General features: G+C 48.5%; 1 protein-coding gene and 1 long non-coding RNA gene across 3 annotated transcripts in view; one reads left to right on the forward strand and one right to left on the reverse strand.

Moving 5' to 3' along the window:
• On the reverse strand, positions 4,897–6,134 carry LOC102160178. The gene is made up of 2 exons (XR_301790.3): positions 5,928–6,134; positions 4,897–5,118 (listed from the first exon to the last, which is right to left on the reverse strand). It is a non-coding gene; the product is annotated as an uncharacterized LOC102160178 (long non-coding RNA).
• MED26 (mediator complex subunit 26) overlaps positions 6,299–20,032 on the forward strand; it is a 51,429-nt gene continuing 37,695 nt past the window's right edge. The window contains exon 1 of one of the 2 annotated variants that reach the window (XM_003480761.4): positions 6,299–6,656. In XM_003480761.4, the coding sequence (XP_003480809.1) occupies positions 6,585–6,656 (72 nt within the window). In that variant the 5' untranslated portion in view covers positions 6,299–6,584. The remainder of the gene's footprint in view (positions 6,657–20,032) is intronic. The other variant, XM_005661191.3, reaches the window with a different exon arrangement.

Consider the following 20,032-nt stretch of genomic DNA (forward strand, 5'->3'; position numbering starts at 1 on the left):
CATTTGTTATCTTAGAGTTCTAGAGGTCAGAAGCCCAGAATGGGTCTCACTGGGCTAAAATCAAGGGGTTGGCAGAGCTAGTTCCTGCTAGAGGCTGGAGGGGTGAATCCATTTCCCTGCCTTTGCCAGTTTCTAAAGGCCCCCCATATGCTTGGGCCATGGCCCTCTCCTTCATCGTCCAAGCCAGCAATGGCTGGTTGATTCTTTCTTATGATGCCATCTTTCTGATTCTGACTCTCTGCTCTTCCCCATTTAAGACCCCTGTGGTTGCATCAGGCCCCCTTATTGAAAATCCAGGGTCATCTCTCCATCTTAGGAGATGGCAGCTGAGTGAGAACCTTATTCCCATCTGCAATCTTGATTCTACCTTGCCATCTAATACAGTTTATTTACAGGTTCCTTGGATTAAGACCGGGATGTTTTTGGTAGTTGGGGGAGGGGGCCGTTATTCTGCCAGACAGTAAATATCTTTGGCCCTCAGACAACACCATCTCTTTTTCAACTATGCAACTCCCATTTACCACACACAAAACCACACTAAACTCACAGGTCTGGCCAAGCGATTTCTTTTCCTCTTTGCATCTTTAACTTGCTCACAGAAAATTTCAAACACAGACGAAAGTAGACCAGTGCAGAGATTTCTGTGTATCCATCAGCGCTTGTTTTTTAAATCTTTGTCATACTTTCTCATACTTGACTAATTGTCTATACTTAGCAAATCTATTACTCTTATAATCAGGAAAGAGAAAAAAAAACATAAAGAATTAAATATCAGAGTGTCCAGGAAACAGGAGGAAAACCAACACTACATTTTGAAATTAAAAAAGAAAAAAGATGCAAGAGCTCCTGCTATGACATAAAGGGATCGGTGGCATCTCTGCAGTGCCAGGACACAGGTTTGAGCTCAAGTGGGTTAAAGAATCCAGTGTTGCTGCAGTTGCAACTGTGGCTTGGATCTGATCCCTGGCCCAGGAACTCCATATGCCTCAAGGCGGCCAAAAAAAAAAAAGGGAAAAGGATATAAATAGAGTTCATGGAACCTCCATCCTTTTCTGCACCTGTCATCCCTTAAGCCTGGGAAGTAGGCAGAGCTCAGGTAGGCAAACAGGAGCTCAAATAGGATGGGCTTGGGTGGCTCAGTCCCTTCGAATAGAATCTGCTTGCTTATTTCTCCTAATCTCTCCTTGTGAAACTGCACTGGGATAAGAGAATCTTGTCCAAGCCATTTGGTGTCATAATAATCCACTTCTGAGATTTGTTTTAAGGCAAGTAAACTGTAGTTGCCAGGATGGTGGGGTGGGGATGAGGGATGAGTGGTTCTCAGACTTGACCACTTTGCATCAAAATTGTGCTCACACTTGGAAGTCCATGCCTCAGCGACCTCGGGGAGCACACTGAAGGCCAGAGGGAATTTTGTCTTTTTTTTTTTTTTTGTCTTTTTTAGGGCTGTATTGCGGCATATGGAGGTTCCAAGGCTAGGGGTCTAATCGGAGCTGTCGTTGCTGGCCTATGCCAGAGCCACAGAAATGCCAGATCCAAGCTGCATCTGTGACCTACACCACAGCTCATGGCAACGCCAGGTCCTTAGCCCACTAAGCGAGGCCAGGGATCGAACCGAGTCCTCATGGATACTGGTCAGATTTGTTTCCAGAGCCACAATGGGAACTCCTACCCATCTTCTTCCTGTCTTTATGGATTTCCCTGCTCTGGACATTTTATATAAATGGAATCATACAAGCTGTGGCCTTTTGTGTCTGCTCTCTTTCTCTCAGCATAATGATTTCAGGGTTCATCCACATTGTGGCCTGTGTCAGTGCTTCATTCCCTTCTATGCTTGAGTAATATTCCAGTGTACAATGTACTCTTCATTTATCCAGTGACCGGTTGATGGGTATTGGGCATTTGCACATTGCGCCTAATAGGATAGAGTTGCCATGGACATTTACCTGTACAATCTGTGTCACTGCACATTTCCAGTTTTCTTGGGGTGATTTGTAAGAAAGGAATTACTGAGTTGTGTGGTAACTGCCAGGCCTTCTTAAAACCACAGTCTGGACCAGGCAGGGTGTGGCTTCCCCTGCATCCTCTAGGCCAAAGTGAGTTGCATGCTCCACACAGAGTCAAGGAGAGGGGCCGACGCATGGGTCTGACTGTCCGGAGGGCCCCATCAGGGTCCTCATGTTAAGCCCTTAGAGTGGAACCTGACACATAGTAGGTACTTAGTAAATATTACTCCCTGTAATGATTCTCTTTCTTACTAATAATAATACAAAAACTGGCGCCTTAGGGGGAAAACACAAATGGTTTGGACTTAGATGGACAACCATCAGTCGGCCTGATGATAAATCCATCTTTAGGATTTTGGAGTTTATGATTACATTTCAGATTAGCAGTACCTGAGTCAGAAGGCGAGAACTAGAGGCTACTAGAGGTCAGAACAATACTAGGTCCAGGTGGGATAATCAGGAGGCCTCACATATTCGGTCTAGAAGATGTGGAACTTCAGGCAAAAGTGTCAGAATCAAAATCACCTGTCACTTTGCCTGTCAGCGATAAATGTTTTGGTCTCTTCCAGTATTTTTTCTATGAATTATGTGCATTAGTATATATATATTTTAATAAAACAAATTAAGAATGTAATATATATAGTTTATGTGCCGTATTTTATTATTTAATATTCAATTGGGAGCATTTTTCCATATTATTCAATACTTTTTTTTTTTTTTCTTTTTAGGGCCATACCAAAGCATGTGGAAATTCCCAGGCTAGGAGTCGAATCAGAGATACAGCTGCTGGCCTATGCCACAGCCACAGCAATGCCAAATCCAAGCCGTGTCTTCGACCTACACCACAGCCTGTGGCAACACTGGATCCTTAACCCACTGAGCAGGGCCAGCAATCAAACCTGCGTCTTCATGGATACTAGTCGGGTTCATCTCCACTGAGCCACAACGGGAACTCCCTCCTGCTATACTCTGCTTGGAAGTATAATTATGGTATTGTATTGATGAGCCTCTAACCTGTTTTCAGGTTTTTGGCTTCAGAACTTGCTTTGTGCATGTGTGTATCCCCACACTTGGAGACATAATAAAAATTGAGTTCTCTTGCCCATGTTTGAAACTCTTCCTAAAAGCAGTGACATATTCAAAACCAGTTGAAACTGGCTTCCTTTTGAAAAGGACTTTTTGCAAAGCCAAGCAGAACTCTGAAACCTATCTTTAGGTAATTCTGAGATCACTGATACGGTTGAATGAGTTAATACATGAGCGTGTTTTTTTTAAATTCCCACCAGACCGTTAAACTCAGCAAACATATGGGTCCAAGTTGGATGGTGGATTTGCTAACATTTTCCTGTTTTTTTTCTCTTAATCACTGGAGTTCTCACATACCTTATTGGGGGTAAGTCTCTTAAATTGCCCAACTCCCAGGGGTTTATGTGTCTAAAAGGGCACAGCTGCTTTTCACTTTAGGAATGTCTGCCCAGTGCATATTCTTGCTGTTGCTCCTCACCACCGCCGGATGTCGCTGTTGAAGACAGGTCCTGTGCAGTTGTGGGAGCTGGCCTGCACACAGCCTCTGTTTCTGATGCCCTTGCTTGTCCAGCTTGGGCCACTGAAGTTTGTCAGAGAATACACTCCCAACCTGCCAAGTTTGGCTGAGGGTGCTTTGCATTCAGGCTCCTAAAACTACCTTCTCTGCCACTTCTCATGGCAAGAGCCAGTCGTGAGGTCAGAGCTACTTCCTCTCCCTTCCTCTTGGAGGCCACCTTACTGTGAGGCAGCCTTCCCAAGGGCACTCCAAGCATAGAAGATCTTGTCCTCTTAGGACAATAGAGATTGTACTCTCTGTCTAAATAATTTAAGGGACATATCACCAGGGAAGAACCACTACAGCAAGAAGATTTACCTTTAGCTCCTTCTTTGCCATTTCAAGTGTCTCTTCCTCGAAGCAAAACACCTGCTAGGTGAACTTAATCTACCCTGAAACTAAGAGAACTGTTAATGTTTTCAAGACTTCTGTTCATTGGCTGTCTGACTTAATCTTTACTATTACAAGCACCCTTTGTATATATGTTAAATGTGGAATAAAACCATTTATATACTACATACAGATATCTGTGTGTGTTCATGTGCATCCTCGTGTACACAGTATTTATATTTAATGTAATAAGTTATTAAATATTGAGCCCCCACTGTGTGTGAGATCTGTGGAACTGAACTGCCTGAATGTGTGTACAATTGCCGTGTATCTGGATAAGATGTTCATTCCCTTTTTTCACATGTATTTAATAATCACTCTTCTATCTGCTGGGGACACAGTCAAGTCAGTGCCCTTGCAAAGCTCACAGTCATCTTAATCTTTCTTAATTTAAAAAGAGCAAGTAGGGAATTCCCATCTTGGCTCAGCAGGTTATGAACCTGACTAGTATCCATGAGGATGTGGGTTAGATCCCTGGCTTCACTCGGTGGCTTAAAGATCCTGAGTTGCCATCAGCTGTGGTGTAGGTCATAGATGAGGCCTTTGGGTGGAGGCCAGCAGCTGTAGCTCTGTTTCGATCCCTAGCCTGGGAACCTCCATATGCGGCAGGTGCAACCCTAAAAAGAAAAAGTAAATAAAAAGCAAGTAAGTAGAGTGCTTTTTAGATTTTTCTTAAATAACCTGACCCTTATGAAACAAATTATTTCTTTGTAACCCTTGATTAATATATATACATTATTAATATTAATACATATATTAATATTATATGAGTCAGAAATTAAAAAAAAGAGAGGTTGGAACGGGATGCTTGGAGGCGTGCTTGTTTTGCTTATCTGAAGTGAGATAAGGAATATCTCCAAATGGGCCCGTTTCCAACCTGGACCAGGTAAACAAAGCATCTCATTCTAGGAGAGAGAGTAAATTATTTGCCCATATTTATTTTCTCCTACAAGGGTGATGTAAAAGTTTTCACATGTGCAGAAGCAGGCAACCACAACCACGTGTGGAAACAGCCGTTTTTGTAAATAAAAATGCTTCCCAGAAACATGACAAATGCAAGACTAACAGGTGTAGCACAGATCCAAGGCGCACATGTGGTTTTCATCAGCTGCCTCTCTCCTGTTTTAAATCTAGGTCTTCCTGTAACAAACGAAAAAAGTTATTTCTCCCGAGGCTGCGACTAATAATCCACTCAGCCTGCCCTTTCATCCCGTCACATAACTGAGTATTTAGCAGAGCTTCCAGAGGAGACAGCAATGAAAGAAGGCGCGGGGGTCGGCTTAGACTTGACAGTTAACAATTCTGGGCTTGACCTAGAACTCTGGATGACCTTGGGCCTCAGTTTCCTTCTTTGTAGTGGAGATTGAGAGAATGAGGACTGAAGGGTCTTTCTTTTAAACCAGGGATTCTCTACAGGAGTCGATTTTTGCCAGCCAAGGGACCTCTGGCAGTGATTGGAGACATTTTTGGCTGTCCCAGGCGGGGGAAAAGGGTGCTACTGGCATCTAGTGGGTAGAAACCAGGGATGCTGCTGAACATCATGCAATGCACAAGACAGGCCCTACAACAGAGTGATCCCAGCCCCAAATGTCTGGGCAGGTTGACTCCAACGTTGCGAGCTTGGCGTAGATACAGGCTTGCAACGCTGGTGTCAGCTCAGGGGTTGGCTTTGGGGCTTTCCTAGCTGGGGCGGCGGCTCCCATGCGGGGCGCTTGGCTATCGCACATTTTCGGGATCCCGGCCCGAGGCGCTGCAGACCCGTGCTCGTATCAACGCCCTCTGGAGGGGGAGGGGCTGGAGTGTTCCCGCACGCTCAACTGACCCTTACACGCACAAATTCACTACGGGGAAGTCTGCTCCCCTGGCCCTCAGAAACGCAAATAGAGGGCTTGTGAAAGACCCCAGGCTCAGAAAACTTGGCAGCTTCTCCTGCCCGCGATTTCCATCACCTCCATCAGAACAGGGAAAGCTTTTCTCCCCGAGGAGAGGTCCTTCGGCTGCTCTGATACGGCCTCCCACAGCGCCGGAGTTCAAGGACTCGGCGCCCACCTAGCGTTTCGGTCGGAGACCTCGGCCCCCAAGCCGGGGCGGGGGCGGGGCCTGCAGGCGGTGGCCGTTGCCCCGCCCAACCGCCTCCCAACGGCTCCCTTGGCCGGGCGGCGGGGAGGAACCAAGCGGTGGGGCGAGTGCGCCTGCGCGCGCATGCGTATGGGTATGGGGCCGGGCCCGCGCGTGGCCCCGCCCAGGTTCGGCGTCTCTGCCCGCCCCATCTCCCAACCTCCTCAGCGTGGCGCCGACGCTGCGTGCGGCGCGGGTTACCCAGAGTGCTCCGCGCGAGGGTAGCTCACTGGAGTTTGGTTCTCGAGGCGGCGGCAGCAGCGGCAGAGGCTCCGGCGGCTCCTCCTCCTCCTCCGGTGGCGGCGGCGCCCCGGGCCTGAGCCCCGGCCCCGGCTCCCCCTCTGCCACCCCGCGCGCCCCCACTTTCTCCGGCGCCGCGGGGAACATGAGGCTCCGCTCCCGGAGGCCGGCGAGTGAGTGACCCCCGTCCCCCACCTCAGCCCGCCCGCCCGCTGGCCCGGCCGCTCCCCCCCCGCCTCGCCCAGGCAATGACAGCGGCTCCGCCGTCTCCGCAGCAGATCAGGGACCGGCTGCTGCAGGCCATCGACCCCCAGAGCAACGTAAGTGTCCACGGCACGGGCTGTGGTGGAGGCCGCGTGGGCCCGGGACCCTCCCCCTCCCTACTGCCTCTCTCCTGCCGGGTTCTGGGGGACCCGTCGGACGCTCACCTGCCCCCAAGGGCCGCTGCCATCTCGGCCTCTCGCCCCTCGGGCCCGGGTCGGGGCAGGTCGGGCAGCCCGGCGGCGTTCGGTACGTGAGGCCGAGGCTTTCGTGAGGCCTGGGCGGAGGGAGCAGATGGGAGCTGAGACCAGAGCTTTTCCTCAGTTCCCGCTCCAGCTCTTCGACCCTTGCTGCTACTGACAGAGCTCGCTTGCCTTTTCCTTCCCGGGAGACCCCCGACCCCCGGGAAGCCCTCCCGGCGCGGGGGAGGGGAGAGGGAAAGGCTGTGGAGCAACTGGTGTCCGGGGTATGATTCGGGGATCCCGTGTCGCCAGTGTCTCGGCCTTCTGGGTGATCGGGAAGTCCTTCGCTTTCCTCCCGGCTGGAAGCACCTTCCCGGCTTCGGAGAGAATCCCTCGACTTGCTTTGCCCCTAGCCGGCTGCCTAGGGCGCGTAAAGAGTCCTCTTCGGTTCTGAGAGTGAACATGTCTTTGCAGGATCCCTCCTGGGGTCGCTGCTGACGGAAGACGATCTTGTGGAGAGTGGATTCTTTTACCTTTCTGGGCCTGAGTACTCACTGCGTCTCTGACCAAGCCAGAGCCCCGCTTTTTGGTAGTGAATTAGAGGTGATTGTTTTCTCTCCCATTCCCCCCATAGCCCTCCTTCAGCTGTCTCTTCCCCCTACCTGGGGTCCCAGCCTGTTGGTTTGTGACCTAGACCATCCGGGTTAACCTCAGGGTGTTGCTTTCTCAGACGCTCCTCTACCCAGGCTGCTGTTTGTAGAGGGATCTTCCCTGCCCCCTTCCGTGTGTGGGGGGAAAGATTCATTGAGTTCTCATATCTTCTCTGAGTGGTTGCTGGCCATAAGGGTCATTTTTCCCTGTGGCAGGAGCAGGTTCAGCAGTAGGAAGATGCAGTAGCATCCAAGTAAGAGATGAGTCCCTGCATTTCCTGGGAGACCAGGAAGTGGCCCTTAAGATCATTTTTTAATGTACTGGGGCTAGAAGGAAAAACCCTCTTGGGCTTGGCCAGGTAACTCAGGTTTCTATCACTATGGAGGCTTTTGCTTTTCTTTTACAGGAGTTTGGCTGATTACTTTTAGCAGTAGGCTTTAGCTTAGCATTTTTAGAATTCATGTTGGATTGTACAGTTTTGGTAGATATAGAGAAGTTATGCTCTAAGACTCTGATTTCTATATCATAAGTAATTCTGTTGTTCCTGGTCTACAGGCCCTATTAGAGTAGCCGTGGTGGTAATTGTCTTTAACAAATGTTGTATACATTTTTTTTTATGACTTTGGGGGTGGACTAGGCACAAAGTATATAAGATCTTGCAGGATTTTTGCAGTAACTGGTGCCGCAGAGGTTCCCAAGACTGAAATATTAGAGGATAAAACAAGTGATGTGAAAAATGTAGCCTTGGTGTCTTTTGCATCAGTCAGAGTGTAATTTCTTGAATTCCATTTGCGTGTTTGCCTTCCAGAGAATCTGAAAGGTTCCTGAGATATTAGCACTGATCCTTAATGCCATCTAGGAGAGCTTTGGGATCAGGAGGGGCTTTGATGCATAGTCCCCGTATTGTAGATTAGGTGGGGCAGTGACCTCAGGGGTTCCAGTGTTGTGTAAGGCTCTAATCTGAAAGGTTCCTCCTAGGAATACAGGAGGAAGAGGGTCCAAGCCCACCATTGTGTTGTATGTTATGGTATTCACATTTCACATGGCTTATTTGGGACAACTCTTGTGATAGGTGTGTGTGGAATCTTACTAATGTAAATGTAGTGGATAGAATTGAGAAGTTGCCTCTGAATATGAGTGATGAGAAAGTGCCTCCTTTAAATGCTGCTACTGTCAGTGTCAGCCCTGAATATCACTATAAGCCATTGGACAGGAGTGTGGCTTGGAGCAAACCCCAAGCCACACTCCTGTCCACACTCCTGTGGATAGAGATGGTACAAGTGTATCTCTGCAGTTTCTCCTGATTGACCTGAGCTCAGGTGAGAACTAGGTGGCTCCAACAAGGCATTGCTAGCACACAGCTGCTCTTTTCTGCCTTGCCCAAGTAGGAACTTCACTTCTGCATAGTTAGTTGACACATATTTAAGATGCTCCTGGAAAATAAAAATGGGGACAGTGTTGAAGAGCCAATACTAAAATTAAACCTCTTCTGAGAGAAGCGACAGAGAATTGTGTCATGTAATGCTTACCTTTATGGGCATGCAATTATGCTTAACAAACTTAACTTTTGCTTGAAAAATCAATGTCAGGCAGCTGACCTAATATCCACAAGTATCTGAAAAGTTAGGGAAGTAACAAAGAAACACTTTTTCTTAAGAGGAAAGTTGTCGCTTTGCTCTAAATTCTAGCCGCTATAGAATTTGAATAGCTCTAGTATAAGGCTCTGAGTTAATACTTTAGTAATGAAGTAAATCCCATACATTCCTTTTCAGAAAGCAACTAACAGTTTTTCAGAACGGTCAAAGCCTTACTCTTGTGTATGTCAGCCCAGGGTGTTGAAAATCTTTCTGAAGTGTACTGTGTGCCTTTGTTCCTGCTTTATCTTGTTTTGTTGTGGATAAAGTTGAGGACTGTCTTCCTTCTGCCCAGGAATCAGAGTCAGTCCACCCAAGCATAGTCTCCTCAGCAAGTGATTAGGTTCCCCTGTGTACCTCATTGTTTGACCAGAGTACGGTCTTCTCTGTCTAGAGCAGAAGTGCTAGACATACTTTCTAAGGCTGGTTAAACTGACCGAACCCTAGAATCCTTCTCAGGCCTATGACTGCAGAGCTACATTTGAACCCTCTTTTACCGAAAAGCCCTGTGATTGCTCTATGCCCTGGAGTTGAGTCACATAGTGTTCTAGTGTGGAGCTCTGGAGAACTGTGAGGAACATGTTAGTCTGGTGTCCGAGAAATGTTCTGGCTCAGACGGTGGAGTGAGTGCTGCACCCCTTTGACAAGTTGACTAACAGTGAGGGGCAGGTGAGCATCCCTGTGTTCACAGCAGGAAGAGGTCAAAGAAGGCACTTTGGGGAAGAGACGTGAGCTCACTCTAGGCATCAGTGTAAGTGCCTCCCCAGTGGACAGGCTCTCCAGCAGGAAACCTCAGGAACTACTTCATCACTCTTCTGTAGACATCAGGTCCCAAGGGGAGGTGACCAAGGGGCCTCTGCAGAGAGACACATGGGAAGGATAAAATTCCCACCTAGAAATTTGAAGGTTAAAACACTGCTTAGCTTCATTGGGCTGCAAAGTGGGGTTGGGAACTGGTGTCTTTGCCCCATAAAGATCCTTCTAGATCCAGGTTCAGATGCTAGATGGGGTAGCAGAAGCTAACATGAATTGTTCTAGAAGTTTTTTCTTTTAATGCAAGGCATATTATGTGAATTTTCTGAATAATAAATACACAGTTCTACACAGAGATGTATGCTTTACATGACTTGGTGCAGCGCTTTGACAGGGTCTCCTGCTTCTTCCCAACAGCCTGTAAGGAAAGGTGGAGTGGGTAGCCAGTCTTCCCTTTCTGCAGGTACAGAAGCCAACAGTATTAATAATGACAGTAGGTGCTATTTAGTGAATGTCTCCCATGGCCAAGAGAGGACAAAATGTTTTTGTTTCCTGCTGACTTAATGTGAGGTGACTGCTCTCAAGTTAGGGACTTACCCAGAGTTATTAAGTGCTTTGCCACCATCCTGCTCTCAGAGGAGAGAGCTTCAGAAGAAGCTGAGGGGGCAGTGTTCTTGAGCTGGTAAGAAAAGATGTGGGAGCCTCTTTACTCCCACACAAGTTTATATGAGATTACAGCTTGGGTTTGATTTACCTGTGATAGATCTAACTGGTTGATGACATTAGACAGACTGTCCTGGAAATATCTTAAGGTTTCTGTTAGGGACACAGAATCCTGGGCCAGACCATTGTGTTGTGGCAACTGCAAACTGATGTGGAGCTTTTCATGAGTCTTGTGTTCCAGCTTCCTTTTCTGCTTCAAGATTACTGCACTTTTGATGTTAATTTAAAATGCCATTGATCCTGCAGAAAAGAGGAATTTTATAAATTCTAAAATGGAAGACTGTTAGTTCTAATTCTCACTAATATATTAGAAGATAGGAAATCTAAACATGTGAACTCTTCCTGATCACACTAGTTGCCCAAATTCAGTAACCCTCCTGTCTTTGCTCTTTATGTTGTGGCCAGGATGTGTGAGGACAGCAATGTGGCATTTTATGACTTTAGGAAACAGGCAACAAGTGTTGGCTGTGAAGCAGGTGTAGGTCCTTGTTGTGACTCACTCTCTTCCTCAGAAGAGGTGGACTTTACATTCTGTCTTCACAGAGGTCCTCAGAGGTGGCTGTCATTGGAGTATGTTGTCCTGGCTGGAGGTCATAGAGGTCGGGGGGGTCAGTCCAAGATCATCTTATGGAAAGGGTTCTGTCTATCCTGATACAGATAGAAAAAGGCATCAGGGTCATCTGAGCTCAAGATGCAGCTTCGTATGGCAGGCTATGCCCCCAAGGGTGCCAAGCTTGGGGTTAGATGAAAGAGAAGAACAGTATGCACCTTGCCTCGTTTTTGGTGTCCATGTGAGTGTCTTCTTAGAATTCTGTTTTAACCAAAACTGATTTAACCCAGCCTGACCTCTGGGTGACTCAGTCCCATGGTTGAGTCTCCTGCCCACCCCCCTACTGTAAACCTCTGTCTGGAAGCTGGGACCTCTGTCTCTGTCAGTAGAAGTTGTACTTTTTATTCCACTCAGGTGGGCCATCCTGAGCCCCCTTGGTCTCTATGGGGAGCATGTGCTGGTTATCAGAATAGGTGGCTGAGTTTGTGGCTAAGTGGCTGGCTGTGGAAGTAGCACATTTTCGTTCTGCCCTTCTGAGTGCCCATGCTTGGAGCCCCCTTCTCAAACTGCTCCTATTCACTCTTGGGGCAAGTGAGTGGAGCTGAACAAATAGTGACACAGGGATTCCATGAACTGGGAAGCATTTTCTGCCTAAGGAGGACCTACCACTATTCTGCATGCTTTGTTTAAAAGTACTTTCTGAATGAATTCCAGGTCTTGGGAGGCAATATACTTTCATCTCAATCACCAGTTGGCCTATGCTGTTTATGGAGAAATAACAGTAAAACTGAAAAGTAGCTCAGCAGTCTCATTTCTAGCAAGTGCTTATGGTGCTGGGTGCAGAGGGTGCAGAACTGGAGATGCCCAGCCACCACCCTGGAGGGACCTGGAGCAGGTGTGGAGTGTGCACATGGGTGGTCTGGTGTGGGGCAGCCTTACAGGGCCACAATTCTTAGGTCCAAGTGGGACAGTTCTTTACATGTTTTATTCAGAGATCAGAATTCTCAGAAGCATGAAATGATTGTCTAGAATCATCCTTTTTTCATCATTTGTGTTTTCAGAATGAAAAGTTTTAGTCAGGTTCAGGGGGTCAGTTCTTCGTTCATCTCTGATCTGAGGGGAATGGAGAGTTTGGAGGAATTGCTGGCAAATCCTTGAACAGTTTGCCTTCTTAGCATTGAGATAGGAAAGGGGCAGTTGTAAGGCTCTGTGAAGGGCCTGGAGTATGGTTTCAGGTTAGTGAGGTTAGGTTTGCTCTGTGTGGCTTCCAGAGGCTAACCTAGGATTTGGAAAGCAGGAGCTTCTGGGAGCTAGGTACTTTAGTGCTCAGGGGAGCTCTTGATTATCATCATAGCTGGCTTGAGAGTCCCAGGCCACCATGCCAGGTGGATGTGCAGACACTCCTGGGCCCTCAGACTCCTGGCCTGTGGGTTCCTGGAGGTTCTGTAATTGTGTATGGAGCCTGCTAAAAGGAGGCGTCTTGTGAGGTGATGTGCCACTGCAGGCAGGTGGGGTTAAAAGCTTTCAAATCCTCCAGGGACTTCAACAGAGATTTCTGGATTCATTCATTGGAGGCTCTAAAATGAAGAATTGTGGTTTACTGAGCACTTACTGTGTGCCAGGTATGTGTAGTGCTCTTTGCATCTTCAGCCGTTCTCTGAACTACTCTTTGAAGTAAACTACTCATTTTAGGGGAGAGCAAAGGTTAAATGATCTTCTAGTGTTACAGAGATGGATATGGGGAGCTCTGGGCCCAAACCCAGTGCTGGTTGACACAGAAGCTGGTGGGCTTAGCAGTAGTCTCCCACCTCCCACGTAAGTACTGCCCATCCTTAAAGTCGAATGCCAGCGCATCTTCTGAGGTTAACCTTAAAGGTGAAGTTTTTTTTGTTTGTTTGTTTTTAAATGGCCACACCTGCAGTATATGGCAGTTCCTGGGCCAGGGATTGAATCTGAGCCACAGCTGTGACCTGAGCTACAGCTGTGGCAGATCTGGATCCTTTTTAACCCATTGTGCTGGGCCAGGGATGGAACCTGCGCCTCCACAGTGGCGTGAGCTGTGAGCTGTTGCAGTCAGGTTCTTAACCCACTGTACCACAATGGAAACTCTGAAGATGAAGTGTTTTTAAATATTGTTTTGTAGGAGTTCCCATCGTGGCGCAGTGGTTAACAAATCCGACTAGGAACCATAATGTTGCGGGTTCGATTCCTGCCCTTGCTCAGTGGGTTAAGGATCCAGCATTGTCGTGAGCGGTGGTGTAGGTCATAGACGTGCTTCGGATCCTGTGTTGCTGTGGCTCTGGCGTAGGCTGGTGGCTACAGTTCCCATTAGACCCCTAACCTGGGAACCTCCATATGCCGCAGAAGCGGCCCTAGAAAAGGCAAAAAGATCAAAAAAAAAAAAAAAGGACCAAAACTATATATATATAGTTTTGTATTTCCATTTCCTTCCCAGTTCCTACAACATTTCCCCCTTAAAATCTTCTGGCTCAGTGAGTCCTAACCTTTTTGAGTTTCAGCATCCATTTTTATGATAAGGAACATTCAGGAACTTCCACATAATGGCATGTGTACTTTGAGTAGTGTTTTTTTTTTTGTTTGTTTTGTTTTTTCCTGAGAAAATTGAAGGACAGAAGCTACTCCTAATCTGGTAACACTTTGCAATGAAGTTATAGCTTGTCATAAAAACAGTGTGTACTTAAACCTTGCAGGCTGACCTTATTTGTCTTATGTGTGACACCTAGGGTCAGACCCTTTGCGCTGCCTCTGTTTGGGGCCCCCTGTCATCTCTACTCCTCTCCCTTTTCTTTGCTTTAATCCAAGAAAGTCTCCTTCAGGCCCTGGACATGACTTAAAAATCCTGCTTTCCTGCTGAGAGTAGGTCTTATTGATCATGTTTTCCATGGGTTTGCAAGCTCCTTGGTAGTAGAGCATGAGTTACTCCCTAAGTATCTGGAACTTCTTCAGCAAGTGGGTGCTCAGATGCTTTTTGATCTTCCTGTGAAGAAGGCCTGGTCTTCCAAATTGGCCGTTAATATATACTGGCAGGTACTAGATGCTGGCACTTTTCATATTTAATCTATACAGTGACCCTGGGAAGCAGGTACCAGTGCAGAAACTGAGGCTCAGTGGACATCTGGCTAGAAGGGATGGCGCTGTGATTGGAATCCACCCCCCCAGTCCTTACCCACCTGTTGCTGCCTCCCATGTCACTCAAGAGAGGGTAGTGGGTACAAGGCAGTCAGTTCACTCTCCTGCCTGGGTTTGGATCCTTATGTTGGCTTCATCGCACAGCGTTTTTGTGCTTGTGCAGGAGGAAAGTTTACCTGAAATACTTTATGCTTTCTTTTGAACTGGATGAGGAAAAGGTGTGAAGTGTTTATTTCTTTTTGTTTCTTTTTTTTGTTTGTTTTTTGTTTTTTGTTTTTTGTCTTTTTAGGGCTGCGGCCACAGCATATGGAGGTTCCCAGGCTAGGGGTCTAATTGGAGCTGTTGCTGCTGGCCTGTGCCAGAGCCACAGCAATGCTGGATCGGAGCCACGTCTGCGACCTATACCACAGTTCATGGCAACGCCAGGTCCTTAACCCACTGAGCAAGGCCAGGGATCGAACCCTCAACCTCATGGTTCCTAGTTGGATTCGTTTCCACTGCACCACGACGGGAACTTCTTTTTTTTTCCTTTTTGTTTCTTGGCTATCATTTTTCACCCCTGACAGAGAAGGTGGCCATCCCTGATCCCTGGAAACACTGTTCAAATGGTACCTTGGGACCCTTTGGCCTTTTTTGGTCTTGAGACAGAACCAAACCCTTCCTGGACAACCCCTCTCCTGAGTTTCATTCATCAGGGCCAGAAAGTGGGTGATGCTTTCTCCAGGCCACACCACATGGTGGGTCAGCCTTGTGGAGACTGCTCACTTGTCCACTGTTGTGCATGGAGTGATTTTGTAGGTGACTGGCCTTGACTTTGTGGTGGAGGGTTCTGTGGTGCAGTTGGGTGAACTACAGATGGAAAACTTATCTGCACATGACCAGGGCTTACACCAAGAGGCCTTTGGCAGCCTGGCAGCCCCCCTTCAGGTGCTGGTGGTCCCACTGCCCTGTGTATACCTTCAGCCCTGTCCCCTACCTACATCCTTGGTCATGTTTGTCTCTTTGGGTCATGCCTGGCCTACCGTGATGGCTGCAGCTCTGCCTGTACACACTGGGGCTGGGTTCTCCTTATCCCCTTGATGCCTTACTTGGATATTCCTCCCTCCCTCATTCCATCTTAACTTTCTTGATCCTTCATGTCATCAGGTCCCTGCCCAGCTTGGGTTTGGGCGTGGAGTGGTGGCCACATCCACTTTCCCCTGGGTGATCCCAAGGTAGCTGCCTACTCTCCTTCCTAAGGCAAGCCCTCCTGGAAGCGACTTTATTTACCCCCTTGGTGCATCTTGCCTCTTTAGCACTGTTGGGTGAGAGGTGGGCACGAGTGACAACTGATGTGTAATTATATAAAATAGGAATAGTTTACCCTTTCTGCTGATTGTTTCACAATGTTTCCTTGGAGGGTTCAGTTAGATAGTGGCAGGCAGAGCACCTTTACTAATTCTATTGGCCCCTCTCCCCCAGAGCAAGTGTGAGACTGCGCTCTGCACTCATAACAGAAGCTTAAATGCAAAGGGGGTCATCTGCTTGTGTTGCTCAAAAGCCCAGAAATGGGTCTCTTTTCAGTTGAGGACCTGGCTTTACTCCATCTCTCTGTTCTGCTTTTTTAGTGTTACCTTCACACAGTGGGTGTCTTCCCTCACCCTCCACTGACCGTCATCCAGAGGAAGAAGGCGAAGGCAGCTCTCCCAGAGGGCCTGGCAGACATTTCCTGGTGTTTTTTCTGGGCTTTGATTGAATTAGCAGGCTGTCTTGGTTGGTTCACCCCTAAATCTGGGCATGATATTAGTTCCCCCCAAGTGGTCCAGAATAGAGGGGGTGACCCTAAGAGACATTAGGATCCTGCTCCATGGGAGAATGGGTTGGGGAATGACCTAGCAGTGACCCCTGGGTGAGTGCTGGTTTAGTCACCTCTTTGATATGATAGGGCCTTCAAATAGTTGGGTGTCGTGCTGGGCCTAGGAGACTTGGAGCCAGATGACAAAATGGATATAGCTGAACCATGAGGTCTGGAGTAAGCAATGGGATAGTTTGTATGACATCAGATCACAGCATGGGGTTTTAAGGACCCACTCTTGGTTGCAGATCGATTTGCCTGTAGTCACGCTTGGGTACTTTGCTGTTACCTTGTCTTAGCACAGGTGCCGGATTGTAGGTTCTGACCCTATCCCGGGCGAAGGAGCCCTGTAGGAGTGCAGAGAGCCTCACCATGGTGCTACATTGTCTTGTCCCCATCCTCTTCTGGTACTGCAGTAACTGCCTAGGTGGAAGGAAGCAGTGCCTGTGAACAGACAGGAGCTGAGTTGTCCAGACTTCGGTCCTGTCAAACTCAGAAACATGGATGGTTACTGGGAGGTCTGGTCAGAGCTGATTGCCATGCCCACTTCCTCTTGTCTGTCTCCTCCCCCTGCTTACCGGAAGAAACTGATACCTGCATTTCCAGGCTTGGTTTCTTTCCCTTAGGTTAATTGAGACAATTAGGGTCAGGAGATCTTTTGTGGTCGTCCACTTTCCCCTTCTTATGTGTCTGGGAGGGGTTCTCAGCAAGCACCTGAAGTTGATGATGTCTGCTCCCCCTTTGCTGGATGCTGGCAGCCCTGCAGTGACAGAAGTGGGCCACATGTTACACATACAGGCGTGTCTGCAGGCGAGATTTGTGAATGGATATTTCACTTTCACTTCTATTTTAAAGGAGCTTCTCAAGCATTTAAAGTTCTCCCTTTGAAGGCTGGTCAACAGGCCACGCTGCCACTGAGTGCAGGAGCCTAACTTCTCACCAAGGAGCAGAAGTATCACCCTCCAAGGTGTTGTGACCTCATCCCGCATTTGCTTCTAACCTTTCTCCTCACTGAGTCAAAGTGCTCTTTGGGATTGAAATTGGGGTGGAAGAACTGAGAGGGAAACGGTTCTGTTTTTGGTCCTTGGCACTGTATGCATTTGTTTGTCTTGTGGATGGAATTCCTCCACTTGGAGGGAAGCACAGCAGCTCTGGGGTTTGAACTCTTGAAGGCTAGAGAGGTGGGTTCATTCACTTGCTTCCAGTTTGAAAACTCCTGGATAATCACTTTGGCTTGGCTTGGGGGTGGGGTGAAGGGGGCTTTGTAAGAAAATGGCAATGCCTACAGGAAGTTGGGAGGAGCTTGCAGAAGAAGCAGGGTCTGCTGTGCAGACAAAATCAGTAGGTGTCCCTAGATTGCTGTAGCCCTCATTTGACAGGACAGAAACAGGACGCTGGTCTGAGGTGGGAAGTCAGGACTGTCTTAGGGTTTCCGGTGAACCTGCCTGTCAGCCCTACTCAGAGTTAGGGAAGCAGGCATCTGCATGTCCTGGGGATGATGCTCCCATATCAGGACTACGGGGGGCATGGTTTTCTGCTCTGTCGGTGGTGGATTCCCCCAAGTTGAGAAATAGGAAGTGATGTAATCTGCTTCGTGAGATGAGCTGACCTCAAGCATGAGGATGCCCTTATGCTTGTCACTCCAGGCTGTCTCCCTGGGTCACCATCCTGCCACTGGGTCAGAGCTTAATGCAGCTCCTTGGGAATGAAGAAAGCCTGAGGCCTAACACTGAACAGTTCCCATTGTCCCCTGGGCCCCTTGTACCTTACTGCATTGGTGTTTCTGCTTTCTCCAAACTGCCTGCCCATGATGCCTCCTTCTCCTTGATGTTTTGGCTTTGCTTGGGGACCTCCGTCTGGCCTTTAAGGCTTTCCCCAGATATTCTTATCATGGCTTCCATAGGTGCCTGGGCAGTCCAGCTGACTGCTACCCTCAGCATGCTGTACTGTTCATTGGTGGTGCCATGATCAAGTGCTCTGCTGGCCACTTCCCTCAGTCACCTCATTCCTATAAGCAGGATCTCCAGGGAGGTGCAGCTGCTTCCCAGTTGACCATGTGGCTGACTGGGTAACATGTGAGCTCCTCAGATGACATAGTGGAGAAGACAGTCTTTCTCTGGGTGGACAACTTAGGCTTTTGTGTTGGGCAGAACTGAGTTGAAATCTTGACTCTGCTATTCACCATGCAGCTTTGGATGAGGTTAAGCTATTTGCAGCCTTAGTTTTCTCAGGAGGATGTATATATGCTGCTTAGGAAGACTGTTGAGAGTGGGATATGTGGTTCCAGACCTGAAGCATCCTGGGTGTTAACATGTGTGCATGGTAGCTAATGGTTCACAGACTTTGGGCAGCTCACCCAGCTCCCAGCCCAAATAACTAATCATGGGGCCGCATCTTCCTGGCCAGTTCAGGGATGGACCTGTGGTCCAGTCAGAGTCTGTGAAGGTTTGGTGCTTTGCTGGCGTATTTGGGAGAGACTTGACTGGGGGAGGACATGAGCAGGTTGCTGCTAGGGGTCTGCTGCCTCAGGCTTGGCCAGCCCAAGATGAGCCAGTAGCTTCTTTTCTTGAAACCCATTTGAACTAGCTTTTCTGTCGCTTGCAACCAAGAGAGTCAGCTGAGAATATTTTGCCCTAGCCTCTGGCTCAGGCATCCTCTCTCCTGACCTGCTTCTACACTCCCACCTGGATGGCCTGCCCTCCTTCTATTTTTCTTCCCCTCATTCCTTCTCCTCCTACCTGCCTGCCTGGGCTCTGGACCTAGCATGCCTCCCCCAACAAGGCCAGTGCCAGCTGTCCCAGGAGCACTGTCTTCTGACTTCCTGGCATCCTGGTCTGAGGTTGCCCACAGCACCTTTAACTTGTCTGACATGCCTCTGTCTACCCCCCTTGGTTCATTTCTTCCTGGTGTACAGTGAGCCTGTTCATTCTCTTGGGGCCTGTGGCCAGTTTACTCTGGGTCCATCTCCTATTTCAAGCTCTGGTTGAGGACAAGTAGTGCCTAACCTGGGAGGACCAAGCTGGATTTGGGATAAGAAAGAATTAAGATTTGGCGGGGCCTAGGTGGGGCAGCTGCTTGGCTCGTAAGTATTGGGGTTGAGGATTTCCCATCATAGCGCAGCAGAAACGAATCTGACTAGGAACCATGAGGTTGCAGGTTTGATTCCTGGCCTCACTCAGTGGGTTAAGGATTCAGTGTTGCCATGAGCTGTGGCTCGGATCCCGAGTTTCTGTGGCTGTGGTGTAGGCTGCCAACTGTAGCTCCAATTTGACCCCTAGCCTGGGAAGCTCCATGTGCTGCGGGTACGGCCTCAAAAGGGTTAAAAAAAAAAGTATCAGGGTTAGGTGGCTGGTTCCCTGGACAGCCCCATCCTGTGACGGCTGCTTGGCCTTCTCCAGACCTCAGCCCTTTGGGGATCCTCCTATGATACATGGGTTCCCTTGGAACCATAGTGGTCAGGCGTTGAGCCTGTCACTGAGTTGTAGGAGGTCTGGAGACAGGAACTAGGGATCGGGGGCAGTGGGCAGCTATAGGTTTTGCAGCACTTGCCCTCTGTAGTGTGATAAATCCCTCAGGCCCAGCCCCCAAGAAGCGCACATGTCTCCTCCCTCCCTTGGGCCAGGCCTGGACCAGACTACCCCTAGAAGAGGATTGTGCACTCTGAACCCTGGCTGTACTGTGAGAGCATTGGCTGCAGGTCCTCCTTGGTTGCTTTTCCCTGAGTGGCCTTGGGATGAACCACTTAATGTCTCTAGGTCTCAGTCTGTACCTGTGATATGAAGCTGATGGTGCTGGTGTTGGTGTCACCTGGTGTTGGTGTCCTGAGGGGCTGAGCATGTTAGGTGCCTGGTACAGTGTCTGACTTGGATTTAGTCACCTAGGTGAGGGAGCTGATAGTATTTCTCTATTAAAAATTAGAAAGAGTGAAGGAGGTTGTCCTTACCTGAGGACTTGGAGC

The sequence above is a fragment of the Sus scrofa genome, chromosome 2, assembly GCF_000003025.6.
Source record: "Sus scrofa isolate TJ Tabasco breed Duroc chromosome 2, Sscrofa11.1, whole genome shotgun sequence".
NCBI classification, from domain to species: Eukaryota; Metazoa; Chordata; class Mammalia; order Artiodactyla; family Suidae; genus Sus; species Sus scrofa.